Source organism: Cervus elaphus, chromosome 5, assembly GCF_910594005.1.
Source record: "Cervus elaphus chromosome 5, mCerEla1.1, whole genome shotgun sequence".
Lineage (NCBI taxonomy): Eukaryota > Metazoa > Chordata > Mammalia > Artiodactyla > Cervidae > Cervus > Cervus elaphus.
The window spans coordinates 32,058,820-32,086,090 of record NC_057819.1 but is presented as its reverse complement, the minus strand read 5'-3'; the positions used below and the strand labels follow the sequence as shown (position 1 = coordinate 32,086,090).

Genomic DNA, 27,271 nt, shown 5'->3' with positions numbered 1-27,271 from the left:
AGGATTTGAGACAGCCCAACTGGAATTCCATCACCTCCACTAGCTTTGTTCACAGTGATGCTTCCTAAGGCCCACTTGACTTCACATTCCAGGATGTCTGGCTCTAGGTGAGCGATCACACCATCATGATTATCTGGGTCATGAAGATCTTTTTTGTATAGTGCTTCTGTGTATTCTTGCCACCTCTTCTTAATGTTTTCTGCTTCTTTTAGGCCCATACCATTTCTGTTCTTTATTGTGCCCACCTTTGCATGAAATGGTCTCCTGGTATCTCTAATTTTCCTGAAGACATCTCCAGTCTGTCCCACTCGGTCGTTCTCTGTTCCTTACTAACCATTCTTCTGTCTCCTTTGGAGTCCCTGCCCCTGCCCATTCCTCGACCTCACTTACTTTTTTTGGCCACGTCATGGGGTTTGTGGGATCTAAGTTTCCTGACCAGGGATTGAACCCAGACCCCCCGCAGTAACAGTGCAGAGTCCTAACCACTTGACCACCACGGAAGTCCCTACTTGACTTCTAAATGGACCACCTCCAGGGGCTGTCAGTCCTCTTCTCCTCTGCACCATGTGATCTCATCCAGTCTGTGATTTTTAACTTCATCCATAAACTGATGGCTTCCAAAGCCATGCCCCACACCTAACCCCTCACTGTGATACCCACTCTTCTAAATGCCTACTTCGTATAATAGCCATTTCATCTTCAAAACATCCAAAAAGATTTTAAATTTCTACCCCACAAATCTGCTTTCCCCCAGTCAGAACCAACTGTTTAGGCCAAAAACTGGAGTCAACATCCTTGACTCCTCTCTTTTCTTCACATCCTGTCTTTCCACCAGCTCCTGTTTCCAAAAGACATCCTCCCAAGCTGACCACGTTCACCACCCACCTGTGAAAACCTGGCATCAGTCATCATGCTCACATGCTCAGTCGCTCAGTCTTGTCTGACTCTGTGGCCCCACCGACTGTAGCCTGCGAGGCTCCTATGTCTATGGGATTATCAAGGCAAGAATACTGGAGTGGGTTGCCATTTACTCCTCCAAGGGATCTTCCCAACCCAGGGACAGGACCCAAGTTTCCTGCAGCTCCAGCACTGGGAGGCAGATTCTTCACTGCTGACCCACCTGGGAAACCCGTCTAAGCCATCATCCCTCTATGATCTCCTACGAGGACGACAGAGGTCGTCTCCGCTTCTCTTCTGCACACCTGTTGCCTTTAGGTGTTCTCCCGACACACGGTCACAGCATCTCACACCTGCTCTTAATCTCCGCTGTCTTCAGGAGAAAATCCAAGCCCCTGTCCTTGAATACACAGCCCTGTCTGCTGACCACTCCGAGCATCCCGACCTACACTCACCTTCCCATGGCTCCTGCCTGCTCCTACCCAGAGCATCAGGGCCCCTCAGCACCGTGGGGATCCCTAAGCAGCTGAGCCAACACAACTGCTCCCTCTTTTCGACACAAAGTCAGAGCAGCCCAACATGCTAACATCTGAATGAAACAACAACGGTCCACACAACTAAGTCCTGTCTGCCCCACTAGGAACAGAAGCTCCGTGGCGGCAGGGGTCCGGTCGACTTCACTGCGGCATCCCCACAGCCGACCTGATTTCCAGCACATAGCAGGCATGCAGGCGACAATTGCTGACTGCATAAATCAGCCTAACCAACACCAACAGAAGATCAGGACAAAATCATCTATATGACAATGCTGTAAATCATGGGAAAAGTACAAAAATATTTTTTTTTAAATGCTGTTAATGGAATGTTTGATCTTCCCTGAATTCCTAAAGAATATACTAGCCACATTTTAGTTGTCCCTTAATGTCTGTGTAATTGCCTGTGTAATAATAATTATGCTCATCCATAATGCTGAAGAATGTATACATGGACACACACACATATACTATATACAACTATATATATAGTTTTGTATGTGTGTGTGTATATATATATACAGTTTTGTGTATATATACATACAGTTTTGTGTATATATATATATACTTTTCCCCCCCCCAGCAAGCTCTTGTTTCCAACACTGAATGGCCGAAGTTACTCTGCTTTTTAAAGATATTTTGGCCTCAACTCCCAGCTGGAGTTTCCTCCTCCCCTTTGGCAAATATGCCGCTTCTAATCCATATGGATTAAGGGAGTGAACATTAGAAAAATGACGCTGTGCGGGAAAGACACCCAGGTTTTCAGTGAAGCTCGGAAACCTCAGATTGTGTAGAGTGAGCGACCTGACAGCAACACAGCCAACTGACTGCACGTGACCAAGCGCTCAGGATCCACGCCCTGGATGCCCCACCGCGCACCAAGCGGGGCTCCCGAGGAGGAACGCCTCCCCGCCTGCAACCCCAGCTACCAGTGTCCTGCTGCCCAGTACTGAGGAAACAGACTTGGAAAATCTTACGAGCTGCTTTTTTTTTTTTTCCCTAAATTTGGAAAACTGCGTTACATGTAAGTCTTAACTGCTCTCTATCAATCCCACAGGGAAAACTTTTATTTATAAAATTCAAAGGAAGTAACATCTAAATAAGATGCACTTTTCCCAGAAATGGTGGTTACTACAAAGCAGTTTATCCAAGTCATTGAGTTTATCTGTACCTCTTTTCTAGCTATTATTCATTTTAATGTTCCAATCTTGTTCTAAAAAAGGACTTAGTTTCAGCTAATGTTTTCCATAAATATGAGAAACAAACGACTTTTCAACATAAGCAGAACAAGGTACACATCCTAAAGGTGTCTCCTTTTAAGTTCATGCCAACAAAGTTGAATGATCTCCAAAATGGACTTTTTAAGGTACAAATACACTAAACCATACTGTTGAAGTAATCAGTTATTTCCAGCCAAAATTTACTTTTGAAACAGTAGGAAATTGATGGTTCTGAGGCAGGTTAAGGGGTGTATGGGGCTTTATTATATTACCTCTACTTTTTTAATATTGAAAATCTTCATAAGATGTATTAAAATTTTCCTCTTTTTATTGCATAGAATTACTATTACCTTAAATAATTTTATGACCACATATACTACAGACACACATTAGATAATTAATATAATCTAATTATCGAAATATTACCCATGTGAATTTTTATATGCATATGGCAAAGTGACATTTGCATTTGTATATTAATCAATTTGCATTTTCAGGTTAACTGCACTCAGTAAAACAGATAACTGGCACTACAGGCTTTTCCTAGGATAGCTGCCATCAAAACTCACAAAATTAAAATTTCACACTTTAGAAATTATCCTCGCTTTAATTTGAGCCATCTTCTAAATTCCCAATGGTTTGGCCCTTTCTAATAAAACTTGACTGAATTTTTAAACACTTAACCTACAATCTATTTTAAATGATTTTCATTAAAAATTTAATTTTAGAAGTATTCAATCCTCTTGATATGTTTTTCAATTAACAACTAAATATGAAATTGACATGCTCAAAAATTAATTAGTGTTTAAAGAGTAAAAGGGAAATACATAGAAAAAGTATTCCTTTCATAATTAAAAACTGCTGGTATCAAAAGTATCTGGAGATGGAGGAAACAGAATTTTCCCATAACTTCCTAGTTGGTGTTTATATGCAATCCATCTTCCCAAGGTCCTTTCTTTTCTGTTCCAGTTAATCACTAGATTATACAAGATGTTTTGATCTTTTAGTATAAGCCCAGAAAACCATAAATAAGGCTGCTGTGTTGCTGTAGAAGAGAAGCGATAAGATTTTTATGAGTTGACTCGCATAAAACCAACTATGGTATAAAGTGAGTTTCCCAGAAAAGGGCAGACAACTTAATGCAATAAATATATTCCACACAAAGACCTAAAACAGTGAACCGAGTCATTCTCTGAACAGTTAAAAACATTCTGGTTTCATATGTATGAGTGCTAAGAAATTGATTTTTATTTACCAGGATGGCAAACAATGCTCCTTTGGTGGATTCACCAAGTGGTGTTTATTACTTTAGGTGAGAAGATGGACAGAAAGGAGAGAGGTGATCACTCTGGCAGAAATGTCAAAAACTACCACATGGATGTAAAACTTACAAGGCCAAGCACGGAGGCCAGATGAGGCAGCGTGTTCAGAAGTAAGTTATCTTTAATCCTGCTTCTACAGGATAATAAATGATCACACCAAACTCTCCCATCCCACTGTCATTCATCTTAAATTGACTCACCTAAGCTGATGCTCTCTCAGGTTGGACAAGGCTTCCATCCCGTGTAAGTAGGAATACACTATTTCCAGATCCTGTTTGAAAAAAAAAGGACAGGAATTATTAGACTTGTCAGAAAAAGAGGCTTCTAAGATAAGTCATTATATTTACAGGCCAAATTAAAGATAGCCTTTTTCCAAATAAAAGTTTTTTAGACATCAAAAATCACATTTATATATTTCAAGAGAAATCCTGGGCCTACACAATGTCATCCATCACAACTGCCTTTGGGACATATACAATGGCCATAAAAATATAAATGACACTGGCTCAAAGTTATGAAAATAAATTCCTCATAAGTTGTTACCAATTATTTTCTGGCTTTATCAGTAAAATATCAAAAGTAAGGTTTTAATTGTAAAGTATAAATATTTGCCAATTCAGTCATTATTTTCTTAATTAATGCATGTTACTTCATGCCTACACTTAAAGATGAGCATGAATCCAATTTTTCTTTTCAATTCTTACCAAGTCACATTACTTACATGCAGAAATATTTAAATTTAAATATTCTCTTTTTAAAAAAGAGACACATGTCTTGTTTTTCCAGATCATGTTACAATACGTAGAAAAAAAGAGTCCTAGTAATCATTGAAAGTTAGAACAAGTAAAGATTCAAAATCCTGTTTATATTGATTTACAAGCAAGGAACCTTTACTGATTTACAAGCAAGGTTCCTTTACAAGCAAGGAACCAGCATTTTTTTTTCATTGCGGTACAGTTGATGTATATTATTATGTAAGTCTTAGGTATACATGAGTTAGTATTTTAAGACTCCAATGAATAGCAGCTTCTGATTTCAAGAATATGAATAGATATTTACTCCTCCTCCAAATAGTGGCCAAAATCTAAAACAAACATATTTTTAAATATCTGTAAAATTATCCTCTTCCTTTTTAAAACAAAAGCCCTATTGAGATATTCACACATTTTTTCTGGTGGGAGACCGCAGGACCAGGGAGGGGGTGCAAAAACCTCCACCCCCACCCCACACTGAGGCGATACCTCCTTCTACAGAGTCGCTGTAAGCAGGTCCAGGGGTTCTCAGATATGTCAGAACTCAAGATTTATCACTTGTGAATAATTCACGGTTTGTCTTTGTCAAACACCATCATAATTCCTGGCATTTTACCACCCAAAAAACAACCCCATAACCATTAGTACTTTCTCCCCATCCTCCCTTCCCTAGCTCCTGGCAAGCATTAACCTGCTTTGTGCCTACGGAATTGCCTATTTTGGACATTTCATGTAAATGGAATCTCACAATGGAATACACGCTCTTTTGTGACTGGCTTCTTTCTCTTGGCCTAATACCTTTAGGGTTCCTCTCCCCTGCAGCAGACAATGATACTTTCCTTTGTATCGCAAAATAATATTCCACGGTAGACAGATGCCACGTTTCATTTATCCATTCATCAGCTGATGGACATTTGGGCTTTTCCTGCTTTATGACTGGCATGAATAATGCTGTTATCAACTCTCGTGCATACATTTCTGCTTACACACCTGTCTTTAGTTCTCATGGGAATGTATATACCTGGAGGAGAACTGCTCATTCATAAGATAACTCTTGTCTTTAGCTTGTTTACCTAAGTGGCTATGTCACTTATAATCCTATCAGCAGGGTCTGAGGACTCTAATTTCTCCACATACATCCTTGTCAACACTAGTGTCTGTCTTTTCTATTTTAGCCTTCCTAGGTGTGTTTGAAAGTGTTGATTTGTATTTCCCTAATGACAATTTTTCACGTGCTTACTGGCCATTTACACGTCTTTGGGTAAATATTCAATTCTTTGTTCACTTTTTAATTGGGCTATGTGTCTTCATCATCGCATGTTAAGGATTGTTTATGTATTCTGGACAGAAGGCCCTCTCCAGACACGTTATTGGGTAACACTGTCTCCCTTTCAGTGGGCTGTCATTTCACTTTCTGGGATAGCGCCCTCTGAAGCACAGGGTTTTTAATTCTGATGAAGTTCAACTTGTCTACTCTTCTGTTATGTATGCTTGTATAGTCAGATTTAAGAAACAGTTATCTGATCCAAGGTCACAAAGATTTATTAATATATTTGCTTCTACATAGAGTTTCTTCTTCTACAGTCGTAGCTCTTATGTTTAAGTCTATACTCTGTTTTTATTACATATACAGTAAGGTAAGCATTCAACTTCATTCTTCTACATGTAGATATCCAGTTATCTTATCGTCCTTTGTTGGAATACACTATTGTTCCCCCAGTAAACTGTATCGTTACCCCTGCTGAAGATCAATGGATCACAAATGCCAGTATTTATTTCTGTACTCTGAGAGCTATTCCATTGGTCTACAAGTCCGTCCTTATGCCAGAACCACATAAGGTCTCATTTATGCAGCTTTGGAGCAAGTGTGAAATCAGAAATTGTGAATGTTTCAATCTTATTCTACTTTCTTGGGTACATGTGAATTTTAGAATCAGCTTGTAAATCTCTACAGAAAAGCCAGCTTTAAAAAGATTGCAATGAAACTAAAGATCAATTCGGGTAGCGTTGCTCCTGTAACAAAATTAAGTCTCCTAATCCATGACATGGGATGTTTTTCCCTTTACTTAGGCCTTCCTTAATTTCTTTCAACAAAGTTCTGTATTTTTCATTGCACAAATCTTGTACTATTTCAGTTAAATTTAATCCTCTGTCTCCGGTAAGAAAAAAATTTTGTAACATTAAGGGTACCTTTGAGAACAATTCAAACTGCACCTGCAATTAGATTTCATACATTAAGCGCACAGATAATAGACAATGATTTACAGAATAAATTAGGCAAGGAAACGAAAACCTTTCTAAGAGGATTCCAACAAGATTTTAGAACAATATTATGATGTGTTGGTGGGGGTGGTAGAGGGAAGACCTCATTTATGGTTCTCAATTGCCCCAATTTAAAACTTATCAATACAGAAATTTAAAGTAGCACCTTCTGATGGTAAACTTTCAGATAAAGTGATGGACTTTCATTTTGTTCATCTGTAGCTTTGTTATTTCCCACAAATCTTGTAAAAGCTATTTATAGACTGAAATCTACATACAGATCTAAAAATTCAATACAAATAAGAAAGCTAAAACAAAACCATTCCCACTATCCAGTTAACAGTGTGCATTCCTAAACCCCTTCTTTAGAAGCAATCCTACCCCAATCATAATAGTCTATGTGCAGGTAGGAAAAGCCAATAAAAATGTCTCAAATAATTGGTTTTCTTTAATCCTCATAATAGAAAGTCCTTCTGAATAATGCTAAGATTCACATTCTATTTTATGTATTATAAATGTGTGTGCTGCTGCAGTCCTTAAATAGTAACAGAGAAACTACCCTCCCATTTCTGAAGAGTTTATAATCTAACACAAAAGTCTGACCTCTTTTTCACTGAAATATTGATCAACCTGTTGCTGCCCAAGGCCCACAGTACTTCTAACAGACAAGACTATTTACATTCATTAACCCTAATCAGGCACATACATTTACACTGAAAAAGTGTATTTAGCAAAGGAAATAGGAATTTAGAAAGAAATAGGAATTTTCAAAAGTGCAGGTCTCTGGGTCAGGAAGATCCCCTGGAGAAAGGAACGGCTACCCACTCCAGTATTCTTGCCTGAAGAATTCCATGGACAGAGTCTGGTGGGCTACAGATCACGGAGTCACAGAGGGTCAGATGACACCCAGAGTTTCCTCTATTACTCTTAGAGCAAGTCTAAAAGAAACGTGTCACGTGGTCTGTGCCACAAGCAGCTTGGAAACTCCAGGACAGACACCACGTTTCCACGTGAAGCTGTCACAGGGAAGGCAGTTTTTCATCTAGCTGGAATTAGATGACTTTACACAGAGTCCACACCTCAACCTGAGATCTCTTCTCTGTAACTAACAAGGTCAATGTAACTCACTGATGTCTGCAGGCAACAAGTAAGATGATGTAATGTTTCGCTGTGACCAGCACAGGTTTGGGTGAGTCAGAAAGCTTAGGAAAAGGCATCAGGAAATCTCTGGTCTCAGACTCCCAGGGATGAAAGACAATGAGACACAGAGATTCAGACTAAGGAAGGGGAAAGCTGCTGGTAGCCAGGCTTTCAGCAACACACAGCCCGAGAGCCAAAGACTGGGTGTACTAGAGCAGAGGGACTGCAGGGGACTTAAAGACACGGAGAGGCAAAAAGGAAGACAGGTTTTCCTCTCCTCTCCTAGGGGCAAGGTGGGCTGGGTGGTATTTTGAAATAGGCAGATGCGGTCTTTTCTTTTTCTTATCAATGTCTTCTACCCTTTCCCCAGGTGTCCAGTGGCCTGGCTCACCTCCACCCTCAGTCTAGGTGCCCCACTCTGGTCTAAAAGCAAAAGAGTCATCATCTGACCTGAAGCAAATGTGAGTGATCAGAGGGGTCTTGCATCTTCCCAGGGGAACTACTGGTCGGCGTCTACATTTCCACAGTCCAAATAAACCTCCAGGTGGCCGGAGGTTTCAGAAATGAAATACATTGGTGCGTGGGGGACAAGACCCGGGGATCCAGGCTCTGCCAGGAGCCACCCCACCCCTCAGCACCTGCCCCCACACTTCCTCCACTTTCCATGCAGAGGTTTCAACACTCATCGCCCCTTCAGGGTTGGCCTTTTCCAAAATAACCTATGAACTGGTACACGGAACTGCCTTCACCCAGCAAGGAAACAAACAGGCATAAGGGCAGATGCTGAAGAGATTTGCTGCTCAAACCAATCAGAGACCTGCCACATGGATGGCCTCTCAGAGCAAACTCCCTTGTAAGAGGAACAAGGAAACATATGCCCTTCCAGGACTTACATTCTTTGATGCTTTTTTTCCCCCTTTCTACACAAAGAAACATTCAGAGTGAAGTTTTCAACAAACTTGACTATAGGGAAAAAATGCTGGAGAATTACATCACCTTAAATGCTCCAACTGTCATTTGTCAAGAAACTAAGATTTGCAAACAACCTTCTAACCTCCCGCTGCACCTCCCATGACAAATAATATCCACATAACCACTGCTATTTTTAAAAGACCCTCAAAAATATAACTGATCCCCCCCCAAATTCTTTAGTCTTAGATACAAACAGGAAAATCTTGCTTTAACTAGGAAGCAGCATTTTTCAAAACAATAGATCTTTTCAAGGAAGGACATCCTTTTTTCAAAAATAGATGTTATTTGAAAGCAGAAAAAAGTCATAAAACTGCTATAGCCCTGTAGACAAGAACACGGATGTACTGATAGGAATGCGGTATTCCATGAAAAAGACTTTTTTTGGCCCCAAATATAAACCAGGTATCAAACCCAAAAGTATTCTCTAAGTCAGAAGTACTCAACCTTTTGGTCAGTAGGGACCAGTTTCCACAGACTGGGGTGGGGGCGAGGGATGGTCCCGGGGGTATGGTTCAGGCAGTAATGAGAGTGATGGGCAGCAGCAGATGAAGCCTCACTCACTTTGCCCACAATTCACCTCCTGCGGTGCAGCCTGGTTCCTAAAATCTGACCCGGGAGTTGGGGACCCCTGCTGTAGGTCACTGAGGAGAATGACTGCTCACAACCTAAGGAATCCTCTTGCTCAGAGTCTGTAAACAGAACCCAGGGCCAACAGGAAGAAGTCAGGAAAGCTTTCCACACTGTGGGAGCCTTCTCTGGTACCTTCTAAGAGGCTCGCTCAGGAGGGAATCAGCCTCAGAGCAAACTCAAGATTCACCAGGAACTAGGTTTTAACTCCCCTCGTTTACCAGCATGAGGACTGGCTAAGCACTGAGGGTGTATTTTAACATGACCTTTGAAGAGCTGAGAGAGGAGACCGTCCCTCACCTCCCCGGTCCCCCTCCTCCAAAGATGCTCTTGCAAATGGAGTGTGTGGGGCGGGGGGGCGGGGAGGTTTCCTACACTCTACTATGAGAAACAATATATCCTTCTCCTTTAAAGTGAATTCTTATTTCATATATGAAGCTACATATTTGAACCAGAATCACAAGTAAGGTACAACCTTGCAGTTAGTTATAAGATCAATTCAAGAGGTAAGGTTGATCCCTTTAAAAAGACTGTATCTCAATCATCACAGAAACTAAGGCCGAGACCACGCTAGAGCTCAAGGCCCACATGGTGAACCGCCCCGCCAGCCTCTCAGGACCGGAGACTGCAATGACCCACCGCTCTCTGTTGCCTAGACAACAAGGTGCTGCATCCTTCCAGCCAAAGACCACTAGCAAGGAATTACAGTTCTTTCCTGCACAATAATGACAAGGAGGTTAAAAGCCAAACTATCCAAGGCTCAAACTCCCGGCCACAGCCAGGAGATCGAGGACCAAAGTTGGGGGGACATCTGCTGGCTTTGCTGTGTCTACCCACACCAGAGTAAGCTTAAAAAGTTTTACCAAGGAGAGGCCAAGGTTCTCTAACTAAAACATTTAAAAACCACCCTTGGAAGGTTAATGGAAAGAACATGAGCTCTGGTGTCCTCCTCCCCACTGCTGCAAAGGCCAGCAACCCTGGATGTGTTACTGAGACACTATTTGCATACCAGCATAAAGATCGTCTGGAGGAAGACATGGCAACCCACTCCAGTATGCCTGCCTAGAGAACCCCATGGACAGAAAAGCCTAGCGAGCTACATGGGGTTGCAAAGAGCTGGACAGGGCTGAAGTGACGGCACACATGCATATATGACTCTTCTTCTTGACTGGGTCATGTGACTAAAAGATACATAGTTTCATAATGACACAGGGCATATACAGACCCTTGAGAAGCAGGGCGGCTGATTTCACCTGTGAGATTTGCAGAAAGGCAGGCACACAGTAACATCAAGAATTACAAACTTTTAAATACTGCAGAAATTTATATACATTAGAATTTGTATATATCAATGCATCCTTTTCATATATTTATCTGGCCAAAAAATAAGTCAAATGAATTATTTATAAAACATGCACAGGGCCCCTGGATGACCATCTGTATCAATCCGGCCTTTATACCACGGATGGTATAAAGGGAGCCAACCAGCCCCAGAGCACAGACCTGCCTGCACTTTTCGAGCCTGTCACTACCGGCTCCCAAAGCCCCCAGGCTGGCTTCCCAATAAAGCCCCCACCAATAGTCTTTGCATCCCTCCCATAGAGATGGCTGGCAGCGTGGGGCCCAGCCTAACACAGTCCCTCGACCACACTGGTTCTCCCTCACCCCTGAGAAAGTGTCCTACAACTCGACCCAGCAGTGGCAGGGACTGCTTCCTCAGCCACCCACACGGGCCCCCTGTGAGCTCTGTGCAGCCACTTTACATTTCATCTCCTCCGTCAGAGAAGAAACACCTCAAAGTCACTGTTTTACACGTTGTTCTAATCTCTGCATCTAGCAACAGGCTGCATTGCAAAGAAGGAACAGGGTCACACTCTTGCAGGGCTGATGGTATCCACGTCCTGCAAGTAAGGTGAGCTCGACCTCTGGGCGAAACCAGGACAAAGGCAAGGGGGAAAGCTGTTAGCACGGGTACCCAGACAAGGCTGAGGCAATTCTGCATGTGGCCACCAGGGGGCAGAGAGGACTAGCAGTCCCTCTAGGGCTTACGCACCTAAGTAGGAGATAGATCTTTACATCATCCCTTAGGGTTGTGCAGAGACCAGGACCATCTTTTCTCCTCTGTCCCTAATGAAAGGGCATGAGGGATGGGAGACAGGCCCACCAGCACTCTTGCTAAAATCATTTCATTTCTATCATCCCCAGGAGGGAAAAGTCATATTTTAAACCTGTCCTCCACCCCCACCCCTCACAATTTGGTAAAGCACCAGAACCTTTAAAACAAAAATATTCCATCCTGTGATAACTGCTGTCATCACATACTTCAGGGAAATATAAGGAAAAATCCATGGTGGACTGTTATGATTTTGAGTAAAACTTTTTTTTTTTGACTGTTATGATTAGTTTATTAATTGTGACAAGTGTACCATACTTGTAAAATATCAATAGGAGAAACTGTGAGGAGGATATATGAGAACTCTTTATACCAGCTTCTCAACTTTTCTGTAAACCTAAAACCGTTCTAAAAATAAAGTTCCTTTAATTAATTTTTATTGGAGTATAGTTGATTTATAAGGTTGTGTTAGTTTCTGCTATATGGCAAAGTGATTCAGTAAAACTCTTAACTTTGTTCTTAAACAGCAATTTCAACCTAAATCTTATGAAGGCTTGTTTCTACGTTTACTATAACTTATATCCAAAAGGAAGACTGTGCCCCAGAGCTGTGATTTCATTCAAATTCACAAGTCAAAACGCAGGAAAATCTGTGATTATATTCCAGTCATCTACAACTCGGTTTGGAGGCATTTCTTCAGCCCTGAACTCTTGAGCAACTGCATGTTTTAAAGACAGGTGGATAAGGAATTCCAGAAGTAAAAGATACTGATTTAAGTTATTGCGTTTGTCCAAAACTACCTCAAGGGTTCTTTAGAGCCTTAAAAAAAAAAAATAGAGTTTTTGAATAGTTCCTAAACTTGAGACAGAAGTCATTCTAAGGTAATTACCTTTTGAATTAACCATGAAAATTACAAAACAGACCTCAGTTAAGCAGAGCACACCCTTGCCCCATGCTTCCTCTGCTTCCAGGTGGTGGCAGGGAGCCCGAAAGTGTCACATTTCAGGGGAGATAGGCTGAAGACAGAAAAGTACTTCCTAAATTACAAGGAGCAGTGGAAGTACCACATCATCCTCAAAGTTTATCTCTTATTGAAGAAAACGTTAAGAGTTAAATGATTCAGCAACAACCGCCATCCCGAGGTAGTTTTTATGCTCCTAAATGAGCAGTGTTATGTTTAGCGACTTAGACACGCATCACACACTGCGTCCATTGCCCTGTCCCAGGGGAAAACAGCCATGGAAGCAAGTATTGTTTTTGAGGATTAAAATTTCTCACTGTGTGTGTTTGTCACTCAGTCGTGTCCGATTCTTTGTGATTACATAGACTGTAGCTCACCAGGCTCCTCTGGCCATGGGATTCTCCAGGCAAGAAAACCAGAGTTGGTTGCCATTCCCTTTTCCAGGGAATCTTCCAAACCCAGGGATCAAACCCAGGTCTCCTGAACTGCAGGTGGATTCTCTACCATCTGAGCCACCAGGAAAGCCCCAAATTTCTCATTAGAAATATCAACAATTGTTAACTAAAAACTCATCCTGGAGACAAATAAGAAAAATATCAAGTGTCTAAATCACAGAGTCACTATGAGCTTCAGAGTTGATATTTCCCCTTCAGAACAATGCCCATGACCGAGCCGACAGCTCCCCGGAAATCACATCTCTCAGGCAGCGAGAACAAACATCAAAACAGATCTTTTGAAGTAACTCTCTTATTTTAATCTCTCAGACTACAAAATACGTCGTCAAATGTTAACTGCCCATGTACAGATTAACACACTAGAAAATGATTTGCCATGAACTGAATGCCAGCCTGGCTTTTGTTCTCCGTAAGTGAGCAGGTAGTGAATGAGCACATTTTAAACTAACATTTAAAATTTTGATCAAGTACAACTGAAAAGGTAAATCAGCTGTACACACACACGCACACAATGCCCCCAACTCAGATAAAATGATTCCGGGACCATCTTCCATTTCTTTTTTTAAAAAAAAGGAGCTATACATGCCCCCTGTGCCCAGTTCTCTTCTAAGGACACAGTTAAAACCTTGGGCCCGGGGTGGCACTCTTTCCCAGGGATGGTCTGGCTCTGATTAAGCCTTGCAGAAACCAAGCTGGTGTGGGGGGAGGCGGGGGCCACAGCCCACTGAAAACCTGGCAACAGGGGCCCAGAGCTGCAGAACCACCCGCAGGACACCTCCAGTTCCAAAGACAACCTAACTGCAATGACCAGGCCAATGTCAGCATCCTCGCAGCGGTGGGTTCACACAGTCCTGGGAAAACAAAAGCCAAGCGGAACAGGTCACCGAGGACACACAGGCTCTCCGCAGAAAGGAAGCGCTTCCGAATGAAAGCAGGTTTTAAATATAGAAAACCTCACTGCTGCCATTTTTCTAGGACAAAAGACAAAAATAATTGGACATCTGTTTCTCCCATCTTGAATGTTTTACCGAGGAGTCAACCACCAAGAGCATTACTTATTCTCAAACTTCTCTGTTTCTCAAGAGGACAGGAGAAGCACACAAAAATATTCTGCGGACACGGCTAAAGCTTTCCAACTCTGTTCATCAGAAATGAACTAAGTGCTAAAGACATTTTAGTTACCCTGCAAAACTGATCTCTTTCAGATCTGTCCATATGGGCGAGGGGAAGTTTAACGATCCCATCAGATAAACACTAGGGGTGGGGGGCGCAGTTACGAAAAAGGAAGTGCATTACTAGATTGCAGAGAAGACATAAGGACTAGTAAACATATATATAAAATATTGATAATGGAGTGCTCATTTAAAAAGAACCACAGTTGTAATTTCTGAAGCATCCTGCCTCTCGATCATGTTTCAAACTCTCCTTGGACACTAACGTCTAACATCTTTAGCTTACATCTGTCCTACCTCCCACAATTGTACAGGGTGTACCACCCATACCTGACAGCGCAAATCTGCGGATGTGTCCACCTGATCTATATGATGGTCTCCATCATATTCATAATTAAGTAGCATAAATCAAGAGACCTTTGGCCATCACAACAGCAACGCGCGCTCTCTCTTACACACACACACACACACACACACACACACACACACACGGCCCTTTGGGCATCATTATCAAGACGCTCCAGAAACCAGAAGGAGGCAAAGAGCCCTTGGTGAATTCAGTTACCACAGAGGAGCCATTACAGCCAGCAGGGGAATGAGAAGGAAGGCAAAAGGCGGCCCTCACCCCCACATTCCCTGACCTACGTTCATAACCCAGAACGCCTGGCACAGAGATCAAAGCAACAAAGGGGAGAGGGGTTTGCTGACCAACCACTTCATCCCAGAACTAGAACATCCCCGTAGAAAGAAGGAAATGGAGGCTGTGAAATTTGCTTTTCCAGGTAAAGGACAAATTTCAAAGAGGCCCAGTGAAGGCGCTCCAAACATAGGTCCATAGGCAAGTTTTCACCAGCATACGGCACAGTGAAAGAACAAAGATGCTGCGTGAGATGCTTCATGAGCCGAAGTGGTCCAGCAGTTAACTTACAGAGCTCAGTGGTCCAGCAGTTAAAAACCCACCCTGCAATGCAGGGGATGCAGATTTGATCCCTGGCTGGGGAACTAAGGTCCCACATGCCATGGAGCAACTAAGCCCACAGGCCACAACCAGAGAGTCTGTGCGCCACAGGAAAAGAGCCTGCAGGACGCCACGGGCTTCCTGTGCGCCCCAGCCAAGACCCGACCAACACAGCCAATAAATAAATATAATTTTACAAAAATAAAGAGCTTGACTTTGGGGGAAGATCATACCTTTTTTTTTTTTTTTTTTTACTTTTATAATGTCATCCTTTGAAATCATATTGATACGAGATGATATAACTTGTCGCTTTGTCTAATATCACTAGCAGAAGAAATTTTCTATAATTGCCCACATTATGTTGGCACCTCAATTTCTGAGTGGTGGTCAGGAAGATCGAGGGTCTGACTCATGAAATCCAAGAACCTGGGGCACCCACCTAAGAGCCTGCTAAATGTGGGGATGAGAAGTGACTACAAAGTCCCCAAATTATTCACTTCTTCCAGCTCTCATTCTCAAAACTTTCCAGAGAAAAAACGCTCTAGGCATTTTGACCCTCCCCCAAAGAGACCCTCCCTCCAATACCTTTTTTTTTTATTATTAGTTGGAGGCTAATTTTTTTACAATATTGTAGTGGGTTTTGTCATACTTGACATGAATCAGCCATGGAGTTACATGTGTTCCCCATCCCGATCCCCCCTCCCACCTCCCTCTCCACCCGATCCCTCCGGGTCTTCCCAGTGCACCAGGCCCGAGCACTTGTCTCATGCATCCCACCTGGGCTGGTGATCTGTTTCACCATAGACAATAGACATGCTGTTCTCTCGAAACATCCCACCCTCGCCTTCTCCCACAGAGTCCAAAAGTCTGTTCTGTACATCTGTGTCTCTTTTTCTGTTTTGCATATACGGTTATCATTACCATCAGCAGACCAATGGATAAGGAAGCTGTGGTACATATACACCATGGAATATTACTCAGCCGTTAAAAAGAATTCATTTGAATCAGTTCTAATGAGATGGATGAAACTGGAGCCCATTATACAGAGTGAAGTAAGCCAGAAAGATAAAGAACATTACAGCATACTAACACATATATATGGAATTTAGAAAGATGGTAATGATAACCCTATATCCAATACCTTTTTATTAAAGAAACCTCTAACATTATAATCTTCTGGTGGAATACTGGGCCTTCAAACAGGATGGAAAATTTGCAGAAAACATGGCAAGATGCTCTGGGCAGGGCAGGGGGTTGTGGCGAGCTTGCGGGCACCTCTCCCCTGGCTGGGCTGAGTGACCGGCCGGAGCCTGCTGCCCAGCCCCGGCCTGGCTCTGCGCCCTCAGCAGCCACCCAGCCTCTCTGGCTGTTTGCTCACCTGCGAGGTGGAGATGGTGACAGTATCTGAACAAAGATTTTCGCAAAGCGCTGAGGGCAGCACCCTGCACAGAAAAGGCACCTTTCTGAGCACCGGCTACTGTTTTTATTACTCTACTTTGAAGGACAATGATGGAAATCTTAAGACAGTCCGGTGCCAGAGGGTGGAGGAGGCAAGCTGCAGAGACCTCTAAGGGATGTGCTTGGAACAGCACTGGAGTTCTTCCTTTCTGTTTCCTCTGGGAATTTCTTGTTTCAGAGTAAAATTCGATGCTGCAAGTTCAACAATACAGAGCTTAAGAAGCAGCGAATGACTGGACTTGAAAATAAAGAATCCTAAACACAACTTGTATTTTTCCTGACACCAAGGATGATTTCTATTTAGTTCCAAGTTTCAACAGAGACTGCGGGGAGAGAAGATCCTAAAACCTGGTTTGTTTAGATGTTACCCCTCCCCGGCTCACAGGCAAGCCAAGGCATGGAAGACCCGCTCTGCACAGCCCGACTGGGTGCCGACCCGGAGATGCGGAGACGGCAGCATACAACCCTGGTCCTCAAAGACACGCTCGTCCACTCGGAACAGATGACTAATGAGGACCTGCTGCACAGCACACGGAACTCTGCTCAACTTCCCGTGATAAACCATCACAGAAAAGAACATGAAAAGGAATGGATACATGCATATGTATAAATGAGTCACTGTGCCGTGTACCTGAAGCTCACACAACACTGTAAATCAACTATACTCCAATAAAAAGGGGGGAAAAAGGATCATCAACAAAGAACTGTTGTTGTTGTTAAGTCGCTAAATTGTGTCAGACTCCTTATGACTCCACAGACTGTAGCATGCCAGGCTCCTCTGTCCTCCACTATCTCCCAGAGTTTGCTCAAATTTATGTCCATTGAGTTGATAATGCCATCCGACCATCTCATCCTTTGCCACTCTCTTCTCCTTCTCCAACAAACAATTAGAAATAAGAAAAAAAAAAAAAAAGTCATTCCATCTATAAGAGCGTATAAAACTCCCTCAGAGACAACTACAATGTAAGACAGAAATTCACTGAAATGTCACGAGCATCAGAAAACGAGCTTTCTAACTCCCAAATTCAACAAATGCTCTCTGCCAACACACCATCACCACCAGCTGTTCACCAGAAGGTTTATCTGAGGACTTCCCTGGTGGTCCAGTGGTTGGGGTTCCATCCCTGGTCTGGGAAGATCCTACATGTAACTAGAGAGTAGTCCCCACTCTCTCCAACTAGAGAAAGCCCACATTCAGCAATGAGGATCCGGCTCAGCAAAAAACGAACAACTTTAAAAAAGTACTAATAATAAAGTTTATCTGAATCACATCACACACATGCTCCTAGGAGCCCAGAACCCTTACACACATATGATGTGAGCTAATGATACCAGAAGTCCTAAGTATCTGTAACCTCACTCTCCACAACTTGCCATCAAGTACCCACCACGCACAGGAAAATGTGATTAGACTCTATATTTAGCTTCAAGTCCTTTTACTACTAAAAAAAAGCAGTTCATTCCCAAAGTACATTTTTATTGAGTTATTTAAATTTATTACACTCCAATAAGTAAAATATACAGCAATGCCCTGTGACAAAAAGTCAAATAAATTTGCATGCCTCTGGGCATGAACCCCAACAGAGCAGAACCACTGGCCATGCTGAACTCTGGGGCCTGGCCTCTCACTGCCCTGCATCCCGCCTGCTGTCAGAGCTGAGCGCCAACGATACAATGAACTAGGGTCAGAGTCAGACAGAGGAGATGGGGAGACGGGGGCATAACCGCTCCCTGTCTGGTCACGGGCCTCACACACCACCATCCATGGTCACTTCCAGCAGCTGCCATCCACAGAAGCTGCAAGTGCTTGGAGAGTGTCTGTATGTCCAACAGGCACATGAAAAGATTCCCAACGTTGCTAATTATTAGACAAATGCAAATCAAAACCACAATAGAGTATCGACTCACACCAGTAGAAGAGCCATCACCAAAAAGTGTTTAAATAACAGTAATTATTTTTTCTCAGCCTAAAATGGTTGTCTCCAGGATACAGAATTCTGACAGATGGTCTCTTAATACTTTGAAATTATTCCTGTCTTTGACTTCCATTATTAAACAGTCTTGTGTCATTTCAACCATCATTTCTTTGTGAGTAATTTGTCTTTTTCACTGATTTCTTTTAAACTATTTACTTCAGAGATGCAATTTAAAAACTACAATGAGGTACCACCTCACACCAGTCAGAACGGCTGCCACTAAAAAGTCTACAAATAACAAATGCTGGAGAGGGTGTGGAGAGAAGGGAACCCTCCTACACTGTTGGTGGGAATGTAAATTGGTGATGCTCCTGTGGAAAACAGTACGGAGGTTTCTTAGAAAACTAAAAACAGAGCTACCATATGATCCAGCAATCCTATTCCTGGGCAGATATCCGGAAAAAAACATAACTGGAAAAGACACAGGCACAACAATGTTCATTGCTTCACTATTTACAACCGCCAGGACACAGAAGCAACCTAAATGTCCATCCACAGCATGCGTGCGTGCTAAATCGCTTCAGTCATGTGTGACTCTATGCGACCCTGTGGACTGTAGCCCACCAGGCTCCTCCATCCATGGGGATTCTCCAGGCAAGGACACTGGAGTGGGCTGCCATGCCCTCCTCCAGAGGATCTTCCTGACCCAGGGATCAAACCCATGTCTCTTATGTTTCCTACACTGGCAGGCAGGTTCTTTACCACGAGGGCCAACTGGGTAACCCATCCATCCACAGAGGAATGGATAAAGATGTGGCACATACATGCAACAGAACATTACTCGGCCATATAAAAGAATGAGATAATGCTATTTGCAGCAACACGGATATACCTGGAGACTGTCGCACTACGTGAAGTCAGTCAGACAGACACAAACAACACCATATGATATCACTTACATGTGGAATCTAAAACATGACACAAATGAACTTATCAACAAAATAGAAACAGATTCTCAGAGAGAGAACAGACCTGTGTGCCAAGGGGGAGGGGGTTTGGGGGTGGGGTGAAGCAGAAGTTTGGGATTAGCAGATGCAAACTGTTATAAATAGAATGGATAAACAAAGGTCCTAATGAATAGCACAGGGAACTATGTTCAATATCTTATAATAAACCATAAAGGAAAAGAATATGACAAAGAATGTATACATGTGTATAACTGAATCATTTTGCTATACAGTATAAATCAACTCAGCATTGGAAATCAACCATACCTCAATAATTTTTTTTTAAAAAAAAAGACTATCTAAAAAATTCTTTTTGCATATTATCACTAGCAGTTTTTGTGAATATCCAACACCCAGAACTAAGCTTAGTGAAACAAGTTGGTTCTTTGCTCCAGTAGGAACAAAAATAAAATACAATGATATGAAGTAAAGAGGTAACCTAAGATGCTCACAAGAAACAGTCTAAAAATATTTGGACCAATAGCACCAGGTTTTCATACAAACTGTATCACTTGGAAATGACAAATGCTAAGGATGCCATTTAAGTGCATTAATCCCTGCCTTACTTTAAATTTCACTTCATGATAGCCAAGCCTCATTTTTAGTAGAAAATGTTAATAAATCAAAATCAAACATGAGATAATTATGGAATTCAATCTACTACATTACACTACTTGTCCAATGTGCCATTTAAGCCTCCTGAACTCTAAAATATATGGTGGATAAAGACTATCTATTACATTTCTTATTCTTCTGGACCCAAAACACAGTTTTATTCCTGAAGGTAATTATTAGAGGTTATCGAAGTGGCCCAAGTGTAATCTTTGAAATCCCTTGCTTCATCACGCAGGTGAGATTCTACCAGCTACATATACAGGTCTCACCCAAGGGGGCCAATTACCTTCTGAGTAGAATATTCAGTGCAAAAATCTGAAATGCAGAAAACAGTCTGGTATAGCAGTAAAGTCCTGCTCACACCCCCAAACATTCATGTTGATCCTGCCTCCAGTACGAGTGACCTGAGTGAAAATTAAATGTTTACAAATTTTAAAAGAACATGAAAAAAAAGGGGGGAGGGTGATGAGTACTATTTCTTCTGCACCACCTTCTGTTAGTCTTTTCTGAGAAGAGTAAGCCATCCAAGCACACACACACAATCACACACACAACAACCACACCCCCAGGGTTTTTAACTCTCAACACTGCGCTCTCCCCATCACTTCCAATTCTCTTCTTAGAAACACAGGAGCTTCCAGCTGACCATCCTTCACTTGACCTTCAAAGTCCTCACAGCAAAGCTCTGTCTCTCTGCCGGGGTTCTGGAATGACAGGTATATCCCTTTTCTCTGCTGCTGCTGCTACGTCACTTCAGTCGTGTCCGACTCTGTGCAACCCCATAGACGGCAGCCCCCAGGCTCCTCCGTCCCTGGGATTCTCCAGGCAAGAACACTGGAGTGGGTTGCCATTTCCGTCTCCAATGCAAACTGAAAGTGAAGTTGCTCAGTCATGCCGACTCTTCGCGACCCCAGGGACTGCAGCCTACCAGGCTCCTCCATCCATGGGATTTTCCAGGCAAGAGTACTGGAGTGGGTTGCCATTTCCTACTATCTGCTTATTAAACAACCTTTTGGAATCTGATCTTTGCCCTCAAGTTTGCAGAAATTCCCTTCTCTGAGATCACCAAGGATCACTTTTCAAAAAATTAGCATTGCCTGTTCCCCCGTGCCAAGCACTGTTCTAGATGCTAGGGGTACGTTCACGTACAAACCACACAAAACCCCTGACCTGTTGATAGGCCAGTCCAGTGGGAGGGAAGAGACTGGCTAAGCAAGCTACAGAAAGTGCAGTAAGAAGGCAAGACAGCAAAGGGAGGGGAGTACGGAAGGCAGGGAAGGGGCGGCAGTGCCCATCCTTCCCCCCGGGTCTCCGGGCCCCTCGAGGGGGCGTGAAGGCTGCACCAGTCTCCCTAAGGGCAGTGCTGGGCTGGGCTCCTCTTTATAAGGCTCCTTTCACTTAGAAACTGTGTCTGCTCTCAGCCCACCTTTACAAATAACTCCTTGACCCTGACTGTCCTTACAAAGGACCAGTCACCCCCAATCAGTTACGGGAGCATCACTTCAAACGGCAGCTGAAGTTCACACTAAATCCTCTCTCATCACCAGGACTGGCTACGTCTTCTGATTTCTCTTCTCTGCCAAAGTTCAAGTGGCCCAGCCCTTCCAACGAAAACCAGGTAAGTCATCTTTCAAATGTAGCCGCTACTTGTAGCAGCTCTTCTCTTTTTTCACACATTTAGTTTTTGCAAGCCTGTTAAGTTTCCCGTCATTCTTTTTCCATTCTATTTCCAGTGGCATGGGCAGTTTCAGGGCTTTCTCCCCTACTATGCATCACACAAACAAAATACGGGGCCTTGATAGCTTTATAGGCTGTTGTCACTTCCATTAGGGGAGCACTTCGGTCCATCACTGATCTCCATCTCATCACACAAGCAGTTGGTGCACCCGAGGCCCCACCCCAGCCTCCTCCCACTTCCTCTGCCCCAGCCTCCACTGGGGGCTCTTCGGCCTCCCGGCCTCCTACCCAGCCCAACCTGATGGGCACCTCAATTCCCATCCTCCGAGATGCCTATTCACACCACTCTGCTGTGCTCTGGCCTCCCTCATCTTTTAAGCATCAGTCATAAGCAACTGACTGTTTGTTTGTACCATTGGCATTTTTCAACATACCTATGAAGTATCTGTGGGAACAAGGCAACATGGGCAATACTAGGTAAGACCACATGCTACCAGGAGGGACTGTATCTTGTGCCTCTTCCTACTTGCCATCAACACTCAGAGATGTCTAGAAATGCTGGAATCCAGAAACGGAGCAGATGAAAGCTCTGTGGCTGGCAGCCACGCCAGCTTCTGTAGTCTGGCTGGTCCTGAGGCTCGAATCACTTCACCAAGTGATGCACTGAGATCCTGATGCAGAAGAAAGATGCACACACAAGCCTGGTCTCTGTTATATGCAGAACACAAGCAGCTTCCCTCCCAGGACGTGCACGCTTCACCTGCCACCCCCCACCGCACCCCCCGCATATCTCCTGACAGAGCTGCTACGGGCTCCAGTTTAAGCCTCTGCTCTTTCCTTACCTCCCTGGTGGACTAACTCAACTGGCCAGTTCTGATGCCCAATTTCTTATTTATCTTCCTCCAATTCTTTTGGGTTTTAACTGATTTCTCTTAACCTCTGCGATTTTTCCTTTCAAATCTTCCATGATATCAACTGCCTACAGAGTTTGATGGTACAAAGTCCAACATGCTAAAAAAAAAAAACTGCTTCTTCTTCTACACTCAATCTGTCATGAATTCTTCACTAATGATAATCTGAGTCTGAAAATTTTTAGACAAAGAGTTGATACATTTAATTCTCTTCATGTATACATATATACATTCCAGCTGAGCTATTTCAAATCCTAAATGATGATATTGTTAAAGTGCTGCACTCAATATGCCAGCAGATTTGGAAAACTCGGCAGTGGTCACAGGGCTGGAAAAGGTCAGTTTTCATTCCAATCCCAAAGAAAGGCAATGCCAAAGAAATATTGAAACTACTGCACAACTGCACTCATTTCACATGCTAGCAAGGTAATGCTCAAAATCCTCCAAGCTAGGCTTCAACAGTACATGAACCAAGAACTTCCAGATGTTCAAGCTAGATTTAGAAAAGGCAGAGGAACTACAGATCAAATTGCCAACATTCGCTGGATCATAGAAAAAGCAAGAGAATTCCAGAAAAACATCTACTTCTGCTTCATTGACTACACTAAAGCCTTTGACTGCATGGATCACAACAAAATGGAAAATCATTAAATAGATGGGAATACCAGACCACCTTCTCTGCCTCCTGAGAAACCAGGATGCAGATCAAGCGGCAACAGAACTGGACATGGAACAACAGAATGGTTCCAAATCGGGAAAGGAATACGACAAGGCTGTATATTGTCACCTTGATTATTTAACTTCTAAGCAGAGCACATCATGTGAAATAGTGGGCTGGATGAAGCACAAGCTGAAACCAAGACTGCTGGGAGAAATATCAATAACCTCAGATATGCAGATGACATCACCCTTATGGGAGAAAGCAAAGAGGACTTAAAAAACCTTTTGATAAAGGTGAAAGAGGAGAGTGAAAAAGCTGGCTTAAAATTCAACATTCAAAAAACTAAGATCATGATATCCAGTCCCATCACTTCACAACAAATAGGTGGGGAAACAATGGAAACAGTGACAAGACTTTATTTTCTTAGGCTCCAAAATCACTGCAGATGGTGACTGCAGTCATGAAATTAAAAGACGCTTGCTCTTTGGAAGGAAAGCTATGACCAACCCAGACAGCATATTAAAAAGCAGAGACATTACTTTGCCAACAAAGGTCCGTATAGTCAAAGCTATGGTTTTTCCAGTAGTCATGTATGGATGTGAGAGTTGGACCATGAAGAAGGCTGAGCACCACAGAATTGATGTTTTCAAACTGTGGTACTGGAGAAGACTCATGAGAGTCCCTTGGATGGCAAGATCAAACCAGTCAAACCTAAACGAAATCAACCCTGAATATTCACTGGAAGGACTGATGCTGAAGCTTCAGTACTCTGGCTACCTGAGGTGAAGAGCCAACTCATTGGAAATGACCCTGATGCTGGGAAAGATAGAAGGCAGAGGAGACGAAGATGACAGAGGACAAGATGGTTAGATGGCATCACCAACTCTGAGCAGGTTCTTGGATATAGTGAAGGATAGGGAAGCCTGGTATGCTACGCAAAATCGGATACAACTAAGTGATTGAACAATACATATACAACATAGAGAAAATGAGTGTTGAAACATATCTGAGCTGTATGTTCTCCTCCGAGTTAAAAATATACTAACTTTAGTGTAACAGTTACACCAGAAAGAATTAAAATTAAACTTTGCAGCAGGTGGCTCATTTTCTATGTTCTACTTGGGGCAACATTATTTTAAACAACACTCCTTTACAGTAAGTATTCATTTAGTTAATATCCAAATACCTTGAGAGCCAATAATAGTTCAACAAACAGCTGGAAATCAAATATCAGATATAATTACTCACAGCTGGCTTTATTCAACTGATGTCATAGTAAATAAACTTATCCCACAGACCTTCTCCCTTATCCCAAAGGGAAACAAATTCCTTCAAGAAACACAGAAGGCTCTTTGTGTTAGGTTTTTTTTTTTTTTTTTAAGTTTACAGAATATATTCTAGTATTAAAGATTTTCAGCAGGAGTACATAAATTAAAGATTTTCAGCATGGAACACTCTTTGTTTTTTAACATTCTGTGTGTTTGCACTATTTCGGAACCTTGGAGCCTTGATTTCCTTAAGACTAATACAAAAATAGCAAACCGGACTAAGTCACAAAACACAATGGACATTTGTATTTTTATAATGTGGCATCCAGTTTACTGTTTTGATATTGGACTTTATTATTTTTGTAGCGATGCCATGTCTCCACAGCTTAGTAACACTAATTATGAAAAATATTGGTTTCAAATCTATTGTTTCAAGGCATCAAATCATTTTCCTGTACCTCCCCCATGTTATATGAAGGATAATGTTTTATTTATAAACAATAACAACTACCTATTATATGCCAGGCATTGTACTGAGTGATCTACATCTATTATCTGTAATTTCTGTAACAATCCCCTATGCAGATAGTTTATATCTAACAATTAACAAAGGGAAAGAAATCAGAGACAGTTTTTAAACTGCTGACCCCACCCCACACATACACAGGCAAACATCAGACTCCACAATAGACGAGATTACTATGTATCTGCTACAGCAGTTTTCAAATCCCAAATAGATGTCCTCATATTCACTCTTCTCATTCTAATTTATTATCATATTCCCAGATTCATTCACAGTCTCTACCCGCTCCTTCTTCTTTTCTCACCCCTTTAAGAAAGAAAAAGCAGAAAGAAAACTACCAGCAGTGACACATGGCATGGGAAGCTAACCAACAAACCTAAAACTAAAGGAATATGCACTTTGTGAAGCCTTACAATTAGTCCTGGTGTTGTTTCAACTATGATACAACCTTCCGACAATCACCTCTCCAGAAAGCTAAGATTAAGTGCATGCCTGTAGCATTCTGTATTTAGAAATATGAGTCCAATCATAATATATAACTTCAAAAAAAAAAGTTTGTCTTTTTAAAATTACTATGTATCTTGACATAAACCAAAGTAATTTTAATTATACTCAAAGCAAGTGGGCACTTCCAGAGCCTGAGATTCAAGCTTTGGTCATCTTATATGTCCCACTGCAGCCTCACACTCCCCGGACGCCCGCCATGGCTCCCACGGTTCCATGTCCACCCCTTCTAGATCCTCTTTGTTAGTTCAGCACATCTATCTCTACATCGTTTCATACAAGACAGCATGACTGAGCAGACTAAAACACACAGAGGCCTATAATAAGCCCTCAATTAAAATGCGCTGAGTCAATGAATACAATGTTTCTTCAAGGGCACTGAAAAAGGTAATTCTCATTTTCATGCCCACCAAATCAGTATTTAAAGAAACTGATTTCAGACTTCCCTGGTGGTCCAGTAGTAAGAATCCACCTGCCAATGCAGGGGACATGGGTTTAATCTCTGGTCCAGGAAGATCCCACATGCTGTGGAGTAACTAAGCCCCTGCACCGTAACTACGAAAGCCCACGCTCTAGAGCCTGCTGCTCCACAAGTCACCATGAGAAGCCTGCAGACCACACCTAGAAAGGAGCCCCCACGCACCCCAACTAGAGAAATGCCATGCCATAAAGACCCAGTGTAGCCAAAAATGAATAAACCAATACAATTTTAAAAGAAAAATAGATAAATAAATTGATTTTAACACCAAATTTCCTTGGATTACCTTAGTCCCACTGGACTGATTTATCTCATGGATTCTAAGAAGGGCGAACACCATTTTTTCATCAGATCTTTCATTTTTCAAAGTGAAAGGGCTTCCCTCATAGCTCAGCTGGTAAAGAATCTGCCTGCAATGCAGGAGACCCGATTCGATTCCTGGGTTTGGAAGATCCGCTGGAGAAGGAATAGACTACGCACTCCAGCATTCTTGGGCTTCCCTTGTGGCTCAGCTGATAAAGAATCATCCTGCAATGTGGGAGACCTAGGTTTGATCCCTGGGTTGGGAAGATCCCCTGGAGAAGGGAAAAGGCTACCCGCTCCAGTATTCTGGACCGGAGAATTCCATGGACTATGTCCATGGGGTCGCAGAGTTGGCCATGATCAGAGAATGTAAAAAATATGGACTCAATGCAGCATTATTCACAATAGCCAAAGTAACAATTTAAGTGTCTGTGGTTGAATGAACAGATCAAGAAAATGTTATATATCTACATATATATATACACATATATGTATATATGTATATGTCATATTATATACCTCACATTGTATATATCTCATATGTGTATATATATACATATATATAT

At 42.4% G+C, this 27,271-nt stretch overlaps 1 protein-coding gene across 7 annotated transcripts in view; it reads right to left on the bottom strand.

Annotated features, from left to right (window-relative positions):
* Nucleotides 1-27,271, bottom strand: part of RAPGEF2 (Rap guanine nucleotide exchange factor 2) — a 255,991-nt gene that overhangs the window by 175,523 nt on the left and 53,197 nt on the right. For all 7 annotated transcript variants that reach the window (XM_043902314.1, XM_043902316.1, XM_043902317.1 and 4 more), the window contains exon 2: nucleotides 4,173-4,243. In XM_043902314.1, coding sequence (XP_043758249.1) covers nucleotides 4,173-4,243 — 71 coding nt within the window. The remainder of the gene's footprint in view (nucleotides 1-4,172; nucleotides 4,244-27,271) is intronic.